The 17976-nt window shown below is 40.1% G+C and overlaps 1 protein-coding gene across 1 annotated transcript in view; it reads left to right on the top strand.

Annotated features, from left to right (window-relative positions):
• The window catches only part of CELSR1 (cadherin EGF LAG seven-pass G-type receptor 1), a 300277-nt gene that overhangs the window by 218621 nt on the left and 63680 nt on the right, over window positions 1–17976 (top strand). Inside the window, 3 exon segments of the mRNA XM_030537007.1 lie at window positions 5620–5777; window positions 6999–7162; window positions 9023–9148. Coding sequence (XP_030392867.1) covers window positions 5620–5777; window positions 6999–7162; window positions 9023–9148 — 448 coding nt within the window.

The raw sequence follows: 17976 nt of genomic DNA on the forward strand, positions 1-17976 counted from the left end.
TGTGCAGTGAGCTAAGCAAAGAATATGTTTATAATATGCACCTTCATATCTGTCCCCTGAGAAGAAGTGGATTGCCTTATGCCAAGCTTAACTAGGTTTGTTGTGTCTCCCTTTCAAGGGTACTCATTTATGTTTTTCACACTGTTGTTCTTGTCTGCAGTTTTGCTGCAAAGCTGTTTCCTCTGTTGTCACTTGCTTCAAAGGAAGCAAAGAGGCCAGAGCAGACTGAAATATTTGTAATAGAAATATTTATTGTTGAAATGAGCCTGCATTGAGTTCCTGAAACATCCATAACAGTGAAACAATTTTATGAGGTTGAATAAAAATATTTTTTACTCTCTGGATGTTTCTGGAAAAATAAAGTGGGCACTTCCACTCAAAAATGTACACTTGTGAATTTTGAGAAAACTGCCACTGATGAAGGAGATGAAGGTGATGCCACCATGAAAGCCATGTGGTCTGGAGGATTAAGCACAGAGCAGGAAATCTAGAGTTGGTTTCCCACCTCTTGCACTAACTGACCAAAGAAACATTTTTTACTTTGCAACCGTTGTCATTAAGTACAAAATATTAAATGTTGTGGATCTGATTTATTTACAAATAAATCCACAGAAATTTGGACCATTTTGTTAAACTGGCCACTGAACTTGGATTGTGACATTTGAGAAATATAATTAATACAGTACAAAAAATGTAGCCATTAAGTGTTTAAGACAGAGCCTGCATTATCCCTTAATCTGTGGATCTCTTCTCTACAGTATTTACCATGAGACCATCTGTACCTTTAATAGATAACTGAATGGAGCATGAATTATTTAAATATTTGCTTTCAGTGGCTGGAACTTCTAAATCATATTGAAGTACATCAATTTAGCATTGTCTCTGATTTTTAAAGTAAGATACTGACAGAAAGGATATTAAATTTGCAGACTATAAGACAGATACATGTTCTGTTGACCCCATCACTGTAAAACTGAAATTTCGCAGATTAAGATTATTAGCATTTTAATGTGTGAATGTTCATCTGTGAGAGTATATATATGTTTGTTTATGTTGAAGAGTCAGGAAAAAAGCCAAACAGATTGCCACTCCTCAGATGGATCTTACTAGAATCTGACTTGACATCTTGAATAAAATACATGTGTGGAGGTGTCACTTGAGTCTGCTTTAGACTTTAGAAATAGAAAATCTGCACCCAAAAGGATGTCATCTTTACCTTTGGGCTCTGAGAAGATGGTTCCTCTAGATCACATTTGATGTCATTCATTGAGTCTGAGACATTTCCCAGGTGCTTTTATTATGGTCTGAAGGAGAGAAGTGATCTGATTAAACAGGCTTAGGAGTCTGGAACTTCTTCATTATAATCGTGACGCTAACCATGGCTCCCTCTGTGTCACGGGGAATGCCATGGGTTAAACCTTAAACCTCAGATTGTCCCTCCTTAAAATGGTGTCAGAACTCTAACCTCCCTCACTGGAGTGTTGAGGCATAGTTAATGTTTTTAAAGCTCTGTGGAGCTTGTGTGTGCTAATTGCCCTTATCTGAGGGAGGTAAATATTATTATTGCTATTTTACAGGTGGGGGAAAGTCAAATACATGGAGGCTATGTGATATGTCCAGGCTACAGAATGAGTCAGCGTCCAAAATGGGATTAGAAATGAGGGGTTCCTGGCTCCCAAAAGCCTATGCTTGATTGATTAGCCAAAGCTGCTTCTTACGCTTATCTAAATAAGACACGAACCTGTAAGGTCATTCATTGGCAATGTAGCAAGCAAAAGTAAGAATTGGTGCAACGTACTTGAATGTAGGGGACATGATAATGACGAGAATGCTGTGCAAGGTGCCGCTTGTTTTTGTGAGGAAGAATCAACTTCATTTCTAATTTGCATATGTGGAACTGAGACCTCTGCGTAGATTATTTTTTGGTTATTTATTTATTGAGCTGTTGGTACCTCTGCATATTTCTCACTTTTACAGCATGTGGTCTTTGAAGTTTGAACCCCAACATATTTCCACACAAACACTGTGTGGAAAGGCAGCCCTTAGGGTTAGACAGCGAGAGGTAAATTTTCAGCTCTGTGAGCAGGATTTAGTTACATGACTTCCATTAACATTAATGGGAGTCATGCTGGTAAATTCCTGTGCACCACACTGAACGTTTACTCATGAATGCGGAATTACTGTACAGCAAAGCTAATGAAACTTGGCTTTTAGGTAGCATGGTGTTTCAAGAGGAGATTTTCAAAGGCACGAAGGGCAGCTCGGTGCCCAGTTCCCATTAAAAGTCATGGGAACGGAGCACCTAACTCCCGCTTGTGTCCTTGAAATCTCCCTCTGAGAATAACAATGTGAATGTTGCTATTTTTTACTGAACCTATCTTCCGTAAGGGCCCAGTCCTGCTCCTGTTGAAGTCAATGGCAAAACTCATTTGTCTTCCATATGAGCAAGAACCAGACCCTAAATAGGAATGCTTTGTCTGCTATCATGTAGTCTCACCAGTTTACTTTTCTTTGCACTGTTATCCCTGATACATTGTTGCTTTGAACCCTTCTGTATAAGGAGCAGTTACTGGATTTATTTTAATATTTACTTACATCATTTTAGATGTTTGTCTTTTTGTTGTAAAGTATGCCCCATGCCGGGTGCTGGAAAAGTGGATATTGTAACGATATTTAAAAGGAAAAAAAGACTCCATAGACACCAACAAACTTTGTCCCTTACCAGCAACTGATCCCTCCCTTTCAGGGAGTCTTGGAGAACAAACAGGCCATGCAACATGGTGAGAAAGTCAGAAGATTCAGGATTTTTTTTTAACTGAGGCGAGGAGAAAGTTCTGTAGTTGGGGACCCCTCAATGACAAACAGGCTGCCATATTCTGTATCAGTTTAAGGTTCCAAGCTTTTCCGGATTTAAGGTATAGCCTTAAGAACTGTAGATTATACTCTAATAATCTAATCTTGATGTGTTAAAGGTCAGGATCACTGTGACAAAGCATCAGCCAAAAGAAAAAGTTGCAACTCCTTGTCAAATATAAGGGACAAAAAGCTGCCTTGGCCAGTGTAACTACTTGATATCCAGAAGCAGTTGTGGATTCACTAGGAAATCCAGGCTGCAAGCCTAATTAACTGTGGGCAGACTCCTCCAGTGGAGGGAGAATATGCCCTCTGGCAACTCCTCTGGTGCTTCTAATTTAATAAACAGACTTGTTTAACTAAAACATCTTGAACTTAAGTGTTAAATGTTTCTTAAAAATGTATAACATTAGTACCAGAAATGTAAATTACAGCTGTGGAGCAGAAGATTTTGCTATTAGCTGGAATATTTTATTTACTCAGTCCTTAATTTTGACCAGCTTATTACTAACATTTTCAGCATCTCATCTGTATATGCTCCCAATCATTTCCAAATTAGACTGCTATGTAGCCCATAGAATCTGGGAAATACAAAAGTGCCTTAATATCACTTAATAGAGGTCAAAACCTTTACATGAACAGCTGCCAAACTATGTGATCACGTTATCTGTTCATAGAGGAAATGGAAAATACTTTCCAACTGGAATTGTTTGAGACCAGGAAACTTGGTTTTAAAATGTTTTTATGCAGCAGTATAATTAGCTTTATAAATGAAGCTGTTATTCTTTGCAGCTCATGAAACTGTTAACCATTTCAGTAAGTTCATGCAAAATCTGAAACTGACAGAATTGATTTTTATCCTCTTGTTACTTCCTGGGTTGCAGTACAGATAAACTCACTACCAAAGAAATGTGCCATGTAAATGACTATATAAGACTATATAAGTTGTGAAGGGAATGCACTGCAAGCTGAAAGATCATAAGAATATCTCTCTGATTTCAATTATGTAATAGGTAGAGTGTTAAATCCTGAGTAGCCCCATTGACCTCAATTGGATATGAATAAAGTGAGCAGGATGTGGCTCATGCAATGCTGTATATTACATACAGTGTTCTCATAGAAGCTGTGAAGTTAGAGAAGGACTCAATTGCTTTCTACAGCTATGAAATGTGAAAAATGACTTTCTTTTATCTATTGTTGTTGTTTAGTTTAGACTGATACTGTTATTGTGTGCAATGTTGTTGTAGCCCTGTTGGTCCCAGGATAATTAGAGAGTCAAGGTGGGTGAAGTGATACCTTTTATTGACCCACCTTCTCTTGGTGAAAGAGACAAGCTTTTGAGCATACCTAGAGCTCTTTCTCATGATGAGCTTGAAAACTTGTATCTTTTAACAGAAGCTGGGCCAATAAAAGATATTACCTCCCCCACCTTGTCACACTGTTACTGTCTCTCTTACAAATATGTTATTCCTCAGTTTGAGGGATCTGTATCTCAGTTTCCGGGTGACTGTTTAGTTCTCCTCTTAGTTACACAGGTATCAGACTGAAATAACTCTTTTGAAGTTAATGGAGCTATAAAAAGACAAAGGATATTCTTGTGGTTAAGACCCTGGGTGGAGATTTGTGTTCAGTTCCTGGTGGTGCCGTAGACTTTTGTGACCATCAGTCATTTTTTTTCTGTGCCTCATTTCTTTGTTTGTAAAATGCCACACCTTCGCTCCACAAGGATGTTGTGTGAGCATAAATTCATTAATGCTAGTGAGAAGCTCAGTGCTGTAGTGGGAGTATCCAGATAGACAGTATAAGAAGAGAACTGGTCTTAACATTTGTTGCCGGCCCTGCAAAACATTTGTGACCATGTCTCTCACCACCCACAAAAATATTTGACAATGTTGGCATATGTGATGGAAGCAAGGCCATTGAAGGACCGAGTGTCAGAGCTGAGAATGGTCCCTTGCCCTCTGTCCCTCCTTTAGTCCACAACACCATACTGCCTCTCTGTGGAACTGCCTCTCCTTGTGGCCTGAGGTCGTTCTGTCTGCTCAGCAGAGGAGCTGGCTCAGGTACTAGCAGGAGTCGTTGGGACTCTGAGGCAGCCCTATTGCCATCAACAGTAGTTGGGTGACACAGTGATATACAGATCTGGAATCTTCCCCAAAATCAAGTAACCTGTTGCAGTATTTTTTTCTGCACTCAAAAGCCCAGTCCTGGGTCGCTGTGAAGGGGGTGTCATTCTTTTCAATGAAAAATTGGTTTCACGCTTTTAACCCTAGTGAGACATATTGTATCAGTTTATATTGTCAAGGCTGTTTTTGCAACGAAAAGAGTGAGAAATATAATATTTTTAAGTGAGCTCTTCACTTTAGATGAGAGCGGAGAGTTGGTGACAGGAGTGGAATTGTTTGGAGACTGTCCTGTGTTGGTGCAATAGAACCGTTTGAAGTGAGCTGGGCCAAATCACTTTATCAATAGAAGCGAGGCATATATAGCTTTTGGCCGAGCTACATACCTATTTTTCAAATTCAGATCAAGAGTGAAAAATCATCACGCTGTTCTTCTGGATGCTTGTTACTATTCTCAGATTAAGTCAGCATTTTGTTTCCTCTTGCACAGTTGAGTGTCCCACCTTAACTAGTGCATGTTTGGTTGCACAGCCTACTTTAGTCATCTTAGAAACAGAATGATGCAGTGTGAATGGATTGCAGGCATGTTGATTCTGCTGAGTTTGTAGCCTTATTTACAGGTATGTTGTTTATTTTCTTGAAGCCCCACATTGGCCGATTAGGAATTCCTCATGGACCTTCAGGAGAGAAGGTGGCAGTAGTAACAGTGGATGACTGTGACACTGCAGTGGCTGTGCGCTTCGGAAGTCTCATTGGGAACTACACATGTGCTGCCCAAGGAACTCAAAGTGGCTCCAAAAAGTAAGGGCTTTTTACAGATATTTATTATTCATTCTCATATTGAAAAGGAATTGAGCAATAACACGTGGGCAGTGAGAAGAAAAGCACACGCAGCAAAGAGTTTGTAAGAAAACAAACTGACGAACTTTAAACTGGCGGATGAAATTCAGAGCACATAAGTGAAAGGCAGTGACTATCAGAAGGAGCAATTTAAATGGCTCATACACATTGTTGAGTCTAAAGTAACTGTAAAGACACAAGAAAAATTGTTTGGGATCATTGTTGAAAGCTCAGTGGAAACATCTGTTCATTGTACAGCGACAGTCAGAAAAGCAAATAAAATGTGAGGCTGCATTAAGAAAAAGAGTAATACTGAAAAGATTTTGACACCATCATTTAAATTAATGGTACATCATCCCATCTCAGAAAGGCTATAGGAAAAAGAGAAAAGATCCAGAGAAGGGCAATGTAAATCATTAGATACACGGAAAGTGTTCTGTCTGAAGAAAGATTGAAAATACTAGTATTATTTAGTTTAGAGAGAAGATGCATAACAGGTGAGACATGATAGAAATTATGTCGAAAAGGCCAGTCAAGTGATTATATTTACTCTTTTCCGAAATAGAAGAACAAGAGGACACTCATTGAAGTTAGAAGACTCATTAACATTTAAAACTGATTAAAAGATATACTTTTTATAGGTTATATAACTATCCAGGAGAACCTACTGCCACAAGATGTTAACATAAGGAGCCTAGGAGGATTCAAAAAGGGACTAGTCATTTATGAATAACAAGATTATTATCCATAGTTACACCAGCCAAAATAAAAGTGTATATAACATAGCAACCTTCCTGCTTTAGGCTATAGATCAACAGATCACTACCTGGGATTAAAAAGAAATTTCCATAGATGCATGTTGTTTCATAATTTTCCATTTACGCCTTCTAACATAGCTAGTACTGGTCACTGTCAGAGACCAATATTTGACTCTATTGGTGTGGTTGGTATGGCAGTTCCTACAGTCCTAAATTACAAATTTGCAGCTAATTTTATTATGATTCTTTTTGATTATTGAGATCGGTACTTACGGTCTTGTGAAGCTAAATCCTGCAAATAATGAGCTAACAAAAAAACAGTTAAATAGCTCAGATTTCTTTAGTCAGATTAGCTATGAAGAAACTGTAAAGTAAAGGAGGCCAAATAAATGAAAATAATCCATCTTATTTCTTACTACTTTAGATCTTTGGACCTGACTGGACCTCTCCTGCTTGGGGGTGTCCCAAACTTGCCTGAAGATTTCCCTGTGCACAACAGAGAGTTTATTGGCTGTATGAGGAACCTCTCCATTGACAACAAGCCAATCGACATGGCTAGTTTCATAGCCAATAATGGCACTCTTGCAGGTATAAACTTTCAGATCTTCAAAAGGCCACAAGAAAAAGCTTTCCGTCACGCTCAGAGTTCTTGTGCACACCAAGAACCAGATTTTCAAAGGCGGGTGCATGGAGTATGCATGGAAAACTGCAAGTGCAACCTTTCCATGTGAAAAATAGCACTTGATTGGCAGGGTGCAAACTGGTGTAGGTCAGCTAGTTGCGTATGTACACAGTAGTGAGGCACATGCACATTTTTGCGACGACGGTCCTTGAAATTTTTCGCCCCAGGAGAAATCCTGCCCTCCCTTTCCATTCCCACACCCCTGCAATGCTGCCACTGGATATGGAAGCCCAGTTGGTCTTGGAACTATTTCAGCTCAGCTGAATAGTAGAGGGAGAGGATTTGGGAGTAAGAACAAGGAGTCTGCCCAACCCTAGTGCGGAGCAGGTTAGATAGGGTTATGGGGAGAGGGATATATGCTTTTACTCTTCATTGCCAACCCCTCTGCCATCTCTCTGGGAGAAATATAACAGCCACAGAAGCTGTTGCATCTTTAAAGCTGTCGTAGCCACCATGGAACAGTCTGGAAAATAAGGGAAAAGTCTTTCTAGCCTGATCACTGTATAAATCTCCCACGTGTACGCCGTTTGTTTGAGTTAGGTGAAATTCATGCCAGTGCTGAAGACCAACACAATGTCCTGAGGCTGTGTGCACCACTTAAAGAAAAAAATGGCACGTAGGAGGTTCACAAAGCTTCTGTAGGTCCTCTGCACTGAGAAGAATATCATCCAGGGATTTGCACGTAGAATTTAGCCCTAAATGAACATTGCTCTAAGTCGTGTTTCAAACACACTGATGGCAAGGTGGTACTTGAGCAGCACATCTGCCCTGAACTGTAGCAGTTGCACCAGAATTTCTTTTAATAACCCTCCATTTTCATGTGTTTGCATCTCAGTTATTAAAGCTCACTCTGCTCTGAAACTAAGTGTAATGAGGTTAAGAAGAGTGGAATATTTTAACCAATTCTAGTTATACTTTAAAACAAATGCATTAGCTCTCTAAACCTGAAATGCAAGCTGCTCAGAAGCTTGTGCATACTTATCATGAGTTTTAAAAAAATGTAGTTTAAAAATGAAACATGAACTGCACTTCTTCTGGCCCGCTGAATACCATTGTACTGCCTTATGAAGTGACCAGTTTCTGAGTACAGTCTCAGCTGTCTGGCTCCTGTATTGGAAGAGGCAGCAAGTGGGAAGTGGTGCCCAGATCTCCACAGGACAGAGCAGAGCAAATCACTGATTTGTAAAAGTAGTTAGTTCTTCTCACAGCCTGGTGGAAGTCTAGTTCAGTGATGCACTAGAGGAGGCACTCACGTCTGATCGTGTGTGTTCTTTTCAGGTAATTAATGAGTAGTGACCATGAGTTGAGGGTGGAACTTCAGCACTAACTTTGAATTATCTGGCTTTTGCCAGATTGTGTCTTTACCTTAAAATTAGCTAACACAATTCAGTTTTTCATCTAGGTAAATATGCTTCTGCTTCAGGGGAAGTAGAACAAAGAAAGATTTCAGTTTGGTTGCTTTCTGATTTGGAGGCACATTTCTACATAGTATCACTCCACTGGCTTCAGTAGAGTTACACCAGAATTAAGTCCTTAGTCTCTATCTGAGAGGTTTCTTGGTCTCTTTTGATCATATGGCTCTCAAAATGTTGTAATGCTTTAATGATTTCCTTTCCCTTCAGAATTGAAAAAAGCCCAGAGACGGTCACTCAGAAACCTATTGTTAAAGTAATTTTAAGTCTGTTTTGGTGTTATGCAACCACCATTACCAAATACACAGATGTGGAATGGTTTTAGGCTGAATAGCTCTGCTTTCTAAATTCCAGGTTGTGCAGCTCAGAAGAACTACTGTGATACTAACTGGTGTCAAAATGGAGGCACATGCATGAATAAATGGAACACGTACACTTGTGAGTGCCCCCTGCGGTATGGTGGGAAAAACTGTGAGCAAGGTAGGTGCACAAGGCTCCCAGTGTGTGTGTCCTCAAGTTTACCTGTGTGTTTTGGCATTTAGTTTTTAATAATTAACTTCTCATAATGTATATGAAAATTTGAGATGCTTTAGGGGACAGATAATGGAATATTGCAATGAAGTGAAAAATTCATCCATTATATATTTGAAATAATTGTGTGTGCTCTTCTTTATATTAAAGATGGGTGCTGACTTTTGGTTCAAAAAGCAGGAAAATATCAATCAGGAAATCCTATTGAGATAAACAGTAACAACTTTTTTCTTTTCCTATTATCTATTTACTAACATTAGTGAATTAGTTCTACAAAGCTTGGCACTATTCATAATTTACTTAAAATAAAACTATCTGATCCAAAGCACATAGAAATCAGTGGAAAGATTCCCTTTGACTTTAGTGGGCTTTGGATCAGGCCCAAAATGAACATGGACTTAATTATTACGTTCTTCAGCGGAAGGCAGTCCCTCCTTAATAAGGACTCTTTACATTTTATTGAGCTATACTTATGATTGAAAACACTGTGTATAGATATGTAAAACTTGTTAATAAAATATAGGAAAGGAGCAGAAGGTGTGCTTTATAAGGGAATGAAAAATTTGGACCCAGTTACTTTCCTGGGGAGGTAAGGGAGATTCCTCATTAGGAAAACCATAGCTGGAGGCTGAGGCTCAATGCAGCAGCATTGGCATTACAAGCCAACCCACAGTCTATATGGGAATAGCAGCTAGCCTAGGTTGCTAATTTGTAGTGATGCTCCCATTCTAAGGGGAAAATCCCAGCAAAATTAGGTTTAGATTGCTTTCTAAGAAATAAAAGTTCGGATTCTAGCCTTACCTTCCCTAGTGTGAATCTGGAGTGACTCCATTGAAGTGAATGGAATTATTCCAGATGCACACTGGTGTAGTTTGACTCATACGTCTTTGAACTTTGAACAGGGGTTTCCTTATTCCATATCCAAAGAAAGTTAGGCACACTCTTGCTTCCCACTAGCAGGAAATAAATGCTAGAGTGATTATTGGATGATGGTTCCTCAGAAAGAAAGACCTCATTTGTCATGTTGCCTGATGACAGGTAGCTTTGTCAACCATTCGCTGGTTTCCATCATGTGTTATATAGCATCTGACTGTTTAATCTCTCCACTGAGATTAACTGTGCTGAAACTGCAGGACTGGATGATTGGCTAAAATGGCAGTGCCTAATTCTGATATCATTCATACTGGTGTAAATGTGGAATAATTCTACTGAAGTAAAGGGGCCTGAGTCTCTTCTCTCTTTCTCCTAGTTTTGGGTAGAAAGATCAAGAGTTTTATCAAATTCATATTTTCTTGACCTATTATACCAAGAAAAAAAGTCTCAGATCATCAGGTTTTTGGAGTAAAAAAAAATTACCTTACTGGCTATTTTACATAATTAAAAGGTACGTTTTAATACCTAATCATGATTTGAATCATAACCAATATGATTCATGGTAAATGCAACAGTTATATCCCCCATTGCAAAGGGTTCTCATTCATTAAATATAGTGCTGTAATACTTATTCTTGCCAAAGCTTCAATTTCTTGAAGAATTTTCCATCTGTAGGCAACAGGTCACAAATAACTTACTTATTTCTCATACTATAGTTGTGGGGCAAAATATCCATTAAAGACAATGCAGAAATTCAAAAAGAAGGGAGCTATTAGCAAATGTGGGCAATGATTTCAGGAACCGAAAGTTGAAGTCAATGGGAGCTACTGATGCTCAGCACTTTTGAAATTCAGGCCACTTATTTAAGTGCCTAAATATAGACTTGGGAGACTTCTGGTTTTGAAAAGTTTACATGTAAATGTAAAATCCTTATTTGGGCTCAGTTGACTGATACATTCTAAACAGCTGTTCTAGCAATTTTGCATCTCGTTCAACCTCACTGAATATATATCAATGAACTTGGCTAGGCTAAGAATCTATCTTATTTGAGTGTTAAGCTCTTCAAGACAGGGGCCACGTTGTTACCCGCACACAGTTCTCTGTTACACACACTAGGGCACTAACCTTTACTTTGCCATGGGCTCAAGGCATAACCTTGTTACTTTAGGCACACCCACCCTTTCCCAGTTCCTAGGGCTTTGGGTATAAGGCACCCAACTCTACCCTAAACTTGTTGCCCGCTCTAGAACATCCCACCTCTACCTAGTTCGTAGGGCTCAAGGCTTCCACCTCTACCTAGTTCCACCCTTTCCTAGTTCCTAAGGCTCCGGGGGAAAGGTACTGCGGGAAACTTTACCCTCCGTGGGCTCTGAGTTCTACCCCTCTGTGGGCTCTGGGAAAACACCCATTCCCTGTGGACTCAGGGCTTAATCTTTTGTGGGTTTATGTGGTCTTTTACCAGTGAAAGAACCTTACACAGTAATAGCCTACTTATCCTCTATTTATTAACAATCACCAAAACAGAATGCACATGCAAAGCATACAATGCACACCATTCCCAATTAGGCAGACAAACTTTTCCTGCTGGCCAGTCAGGATCAGGTCATCGGGAGGACTCTAGCTTTTTCATGGTGTTGAGGTCTGGCAGTTCTGATCTTGGGGTTATGTCCTGGAGTTGGTTCCCAAGCACTTCCTTTTTGACCCCAGTTTGAGTCCTGCTTAGCTGTACCTTAACCAATCATTTAACTAAAGTATTACTAAACAGTTTTCTAACCAATCCTAACATATTGTAAAAGAATTCTTTAACCAATCATACCCCACCACCTTAATTGATTTACACCTAACAAAATTAGTTATGTAACAGATAGAAACAATCAGAGAACCAGAGAGAGACCATACAGATGAACAATAGAGAAGTGGGGACCATAAAGACAAACAGTAAAGAAGTAGGGATTTCACAACCACAGCTTGTTAAGTGATTTCTTGCCAGGCAGAATGCCATCAGACAAAGTTTTCTTTAACCATCTTAAGATCTGTTTCTTTATCTGGTGATGATGGACGCTATTAGGACAGGATCACCTTCTTAACAGCCCAATATTACGCTGTTTTAATGTAATTTAGATGGAATGTGAGGATGTGACTTTGTGCTTCTTAGTTTATGGCTGCTGTTCTCCTAATGTGGCTGCAGACAAAGGCCTCAGACCTTACACTATGGCTACAGGAAAAAGCCTTATCCTTACAATGTCATCCTGTGTGTTTGTACAGTGTCTAGCACAATGGGACCTCTAGTCCTCATAGGTCCTTTTGGCCACTACCATAACCCAAGTAATAATTCATTATACCAATAGCTAGGAGTCCCCTGGGGGTTAGAGGAGGACAAAGCATAAATGGAAGAAGAAACCTGCATCTAGCTCCTTGGGTGCGTGGAAATCTAAACAGAGCATTAGCAAACCCAACAACAAGCCAGTATGTTTACATTTGTCATCTGTAGACAAGGCCTCATGTCCTCCATAGCAAGCTGTTCTGTGGCAGAGTCCCTTGATCCTGTGGCCCTCTGGTGAGGCAGACAGGACATTTGGTGATAGCTTCATTTACATTAAAAAACAGAGATATTTTAACAAGTTAATTATGAAAAAGAATGAAGGAAGCATAAAAGTAGCCCATATGTTGTTTACATTGCCCACTTTATCAGAGTGCCAGAGATTATAGTATTGACCACACACAGCTGTGTTATAGAAGTTGGGGGGATGCTGCATAGGGGACATTTGGAGATTTTGGCACCCAGGGTTGTGTGGGAAGCAGTTTGAGGTTGTTTCCTTAACGGTGTTTCTGCAAAAATGATGAGCAGTGAAACCGTAACATTGTTGACATTTAAATAATCATGTTTAGGGTACAGTATTAGCTCCTCAATCAGGTGAATGGATAAGCACTCAGAGTATTGTTTCAGGCTATCTGCAGGGTCAGGTAGACATCTCTGCATCATTTACACTCTGTTCGTATTGCCAAGGTTATCCTGCAAAGGAGAGCTAGAAACATTTATTTTAAAAATGAAAGTTTAGATTTTGGAGCACAGTTCTGCAGCAAAGGATAGGCAAAGAATGGATTATGTGGCAAATGCCACAACTGTGGAATACATGAGGTTCTGATTGCAGACCAGTGTTTCTCAAAGAGATTGATTTTTCCCTCCACTGGCTGGGCTTCTGTGGAGTTCTGACTACACTTTAAAGCTGCTCTCCATTGGTGAGACCTTTTGGGGAGAAGAGCTCTGAGGGGATGAAACAGTGTGTGTGTGTGCACACACACGGAGTGAATCAAGTCAAGTGTATACAACAGTACTGAACTGTGGAGTACTGATTATTTAGAGAAACGAATTCAAAATGGTGAAGCTGCACTATGAATTCTGTTGTCCATTTCCTTCCCTGTCTAATTGTGGTGAGCTGGCAACAACAGCTTGCTGTAGAGCGTGGGAAAACTTAGGTGTTAGAAAAGAGGCACGGCTAATTAGAGGACTGTGTTTCAAATTGCAAGCAGCAGCTTAAGCCTTATCAAGCCTTATGAGTTCTAATGTCCCTTGAGGTGAACTTGTGCTTCTGTCATCTACTGGGATGTACTGTAGAGCAGCTGTTTTAAGGGCCTGATCCTGCAGTCTCTGTACACACAAAACTCCAATCTACTTCAGTCGGAGTTACACGTACATGAGTGTTGCAGAATGGGGACCTAACTGCAGGACATAAGTCTGACAATAAGGTGCTTTTCACTGAAGGCTGTGCCCAGTGGTCACTGTGTAAAGTATATTTACTCAAGATTAGAGACTGGGGCAATGTTATGGGCTTCTTCCTAACACTGGAGCATTCTCTTCTGTGCTGCTGAGGCAGATATTTTATTAGTTGCACAAGAGCATACCCGCTGCCTAAAGGTTGGGTAATTCAGACAACTCACCAGCCTGGCTCTGGATGATTTGAAATTCATTAAAAGTTTCCTGTTGCCTCAGAGCCATTTCCTTTGTGCTTAATCTGTTAATTAGAATCAAGTAATCCGAGATACACTGGGGCAAATTACTACTCTCATACTGCCTGCCTTGTTTACCACTTCCAACACCAAAAGAGATATCGATATAGTTCTTCAAGTAGATGCAGCTGTGTATTGTGCAAGCGCAGCTCACTGGAGCTGGAGAAATTTGCCTAACAGTACCCACAAGGGTGGCACTTGCACCTCAGGGCTGTAGCCCCTCCCTTTGCTATATGAGGCAGTGCTGCCCTAACCTTCCCCTCAGTTTCTTCTCACTGTCTGTGACTGGAGTCAGAGTTGTGTGTGGTTATCACCTCACATTCTCTATCTTAGTTTTTCTGAGAATTTCCCTTCCTGTAACTAGTTTTTATATAGTTAGTAGTACAGTAGAACATCAGAATTATGAACCCCTCAGGAACGGAGGTTGTTTGTAACTCTGCAATGTTCATAACCCTGAACAAAAGGTTATGTTCTTTCAAAGGTTTTCAACTGAATATCGACAACACAACTTTGAAACTTTACTATACAGAAGAAAACTGCTGCTTTCTCCTTTTTTAAAGTAGTTTATGTTTAACACAGTGCTGTACTGTATTTGCCTCTTTTTTTTTTTGGTCTCTGCTGCTGCCTGTGTACTTTGTGTACTTCTGGTTTCGAATGAGGTTTATGGTTGACTGTTCAGTTTGTAACTCTGGTGTTCGTAATTCTGAAGTTCTACTGTACTGTGGTTCGTCTTAGTTAAGGTTAAGTTAGATTTCTTTAGGACTTCCTATGTGACACCCACTCCAAGGTTCAAGCACTGCCCATCGTGGGTGGGGGGAGCAGCGATTCCTAATACTGACCCCCCACATGAGGTGCTTGCTGTGTTTAGGCAAGGGGCACACAAGGGAGCGGTTTTCTATCTGTAAGTTGTTCACCAAAAGAAACCAGATGGCCAGAGACTTGCACTTGAAGCAGCACCCCAAACAGGCCATGAGGGCTGTTTTGGCTTCGCGGCCCACAGCTGGTTGGCAGTTGCCTTTGGACTTGGTGAATGAGGCCACTCTGCAGTCTGGTGCTGTAATCTCCCCCAAGAGATGGAAGAACCACTCACTCGCTTCAGGGATGCTGAGGAGAAAGTCCCATAAAACTGACCAGAATCATCCCAAGGCTTGTCAAAGGCTTTCTGAAAGTCTAAGTACACTATATCTGCTAAATCTCCTTTGTCCACATGTTTGTTGACATCCTCATAGAATTCTCATAGATTGGTCAGGCATGATTTTCCTTAGAAAAGCCATGTTAACTCTTCCCCTGTGTGTCTGATAATTCTGTTATTGGCAACAGTTTCAACCAGTTTGCCCGATACTAAAGTTAGGCTTACCAGTCTATAATTGCTGCAATTGCCTCTGGAGCCTTTTTAAAATGTCAGCATCACATTAGCTGTCCATGAGTTATCTCATACAGAGGTTGATTTAAGCAATGGATTACGTACCACGGTTAGTAGTTCTGCCATTTCATATTTGAATTCCTTCAGAATTCAGGTGAATACCATGTGGTCCTGGTGGCTTATCAGTTTAATTTATCAGTTTGTTCCAAAACCACCTCAATCTGGGACAGTTACTCAGATTTGTCACCCAAAAAGAATAGCTCAGGTTTGGGACTCTCCCTCACATCCTCTGCAGTGTAGACTTATGCAGAGAATTGATTTAACTTCTCCGCAACAGCCTGTCTTCCTTGAGTGCTCCTTTAGCACGTCGATTGTCCAGTGGCCTCACTGATTGGCAGGCTTCCTGCTTCTGATGTACTTTAAAAAATTGCTGTTAGTTTTTGTGTCTTTCACTAGTTGCTCTTCAAATGCTTTTTTGGTCTGCCTACTTATACTTTTACACTTGTTACCTTGTCAGTCATCATGTCTTGCACATAGCTTATTGAAGGTGCACCTGGTGGTGACTTCAGCATTTCACCCACCCATCCTTGGGAGGTCAGTATTTTTGAATACCATAGTAGCAAGGTTCTTGAAAGTGAGAGAACCAGTTCCTTTGTGGGACCTTAATACAGTCCTAGCAACTCTGATAGGGCCTCCATTTGAACTTTAGTCATTTTCTTCTTTTTCTCTTTTGTGTAAAAAAACTGCATTCCTGGTGGCAATAACATCGCAGAGAGAGCGTATGAGCTGCAGGCTTGGATGGCAGACACTCCTTACACATAGTTCTCCAAAGACAAAGTGACCTTGTGGCCACCCACTAAGGTTTTATCTAAAATGGCCTCCTAGTTTCATTTGAATCAGGTGATGTATTTACTGTGTTCTTTCCTAAGCCGCATTCAACCACGGAAGAGCAGCATCTCCAGACGTTAGCTGTCAGGCAATATCTACCTTTTACCTGGACAGGATTAAACCTTTTCCCACTTTGCTTCATCTGTTTGTGTTATATGCAGACCAAATGAAGGGACAGACAGTCTCTGCGCAAATGATCTCTAGATGGATAACTTCCTATATCAAGACAGCATACATAGTAGCTCTGACCATGCTCCCTCAAAGGGTGTGAGCTCATTCTGCAAGAGTGCAAGCTACTTTGATGACATTTTTAAGTGATGTTCCAATATTGGACATTTTCAGGGCTGCCACTTGGTCACCTGTGCATACGTTTACAAACTATTATGCCATTACCGCTGCATCCAGAACAGATGCAAACTTTGGGAAGGCAGTCCTGCAATCCTTGTTTAAATAGACTGAGCCCCACCTGCAAGTACTGCTTGGGAGTCACCTACATTGAATACACAGCTGCATCTACTTGAAGAAGAAAAAAATATTTACTTACCTGTGTTGTAACTGTTGTTCTTTGAGATGTGATGCAGAAATGCATTCCGCAAACCACCCTCCAGCCCTTCTACATTGGAGTCTATGTTCTTGAGGTTTGGTGTGAAGGAACAGAGGGGAGGGGCAGTGCCACCTCATATAGACAGGGTAGGGTATATGGCCATGAGGTACAAGCGCCGCCCCTACAGATACTGCTAAGCAAACTTCTCCAGCTCCAGTGCACTGAGTGCGCACACACGTATGTGGAATACACGTCTGCATCACATCTCCAACAACAACAGTTACAATACAGTTAATAACCGTTTGTTTAATTTCTCTCTCCAGAAAAATCTCTCTCTGTAACATAGTAGCACCCCGAGGTTTTTATTTAGCTTTAGTAGAGATGTCTTTAGTTATTTTGTATACCTGGAGCAACTGGCAAACATATGGAGCTACTGATGATTTCATAAGGTACTGACTTAATAACAATAAAATGAGGCATCAACTGCTAATAATGTGCGTAATGCTACATTGTTTCTTGCTGTTGTGGTATCCTACAAAATTTACCTGAGGTACTTTTCATGTTAGTAAGGTATTTATACTAATGAAATCTCATGCAAATATTATGATACAATATTTTTATAGTTTTATAACACACTTCTTTTATAAAAGGAGTTTGTTAACACATCATAGAAAAGAAAAAAAGACCCTATTTAGAATAAGTGTTGAGCTGAGCCTTTCAGTTGAGACAAAAAAAATTTTATTTAACAGACAACATGATTCTGTATCTCTGTCGCTTTCTCTAGTTTTTATGGCCCCAATTCAAAACAGCAGCACGATTTTATCTGGGCTTAAATCCTAGTGACTTCAGAGTAAGTGCTTAAGTGCCCTTTCTGAGCTGAAGCCTGTAAGGGCAATTCTCAACTCTTGACTATGGGACAAAACACATTTACAGTATTTTGATTTGGTTTTGGATTCCATAATTAGCAATGATATACATAAACGCAGTAACGCATTAGACTAAAATCAAACAATAGAACTTAATTTTCATCAGATATAGAGAAATCATTATGCAAGAATAGTCCAAACCTGTTTGTATTATGATTTTAGAACTTCATTTTTT

Source organism: Gopherus evgoodei, chromosome 1 (assembly GCF_007399415.2).
Source record: "Gopherus evgoodei ecotype Sinaloan lineage chromosome 1, rGopEvg1_v1.p, whole genome shotgun sequence".
NCBI classification, from domain to species: Eukaryota; Metazoa; Chordata; order Testudines; family Testudinidae; genus Gopherus; species Gopherus evgoodei.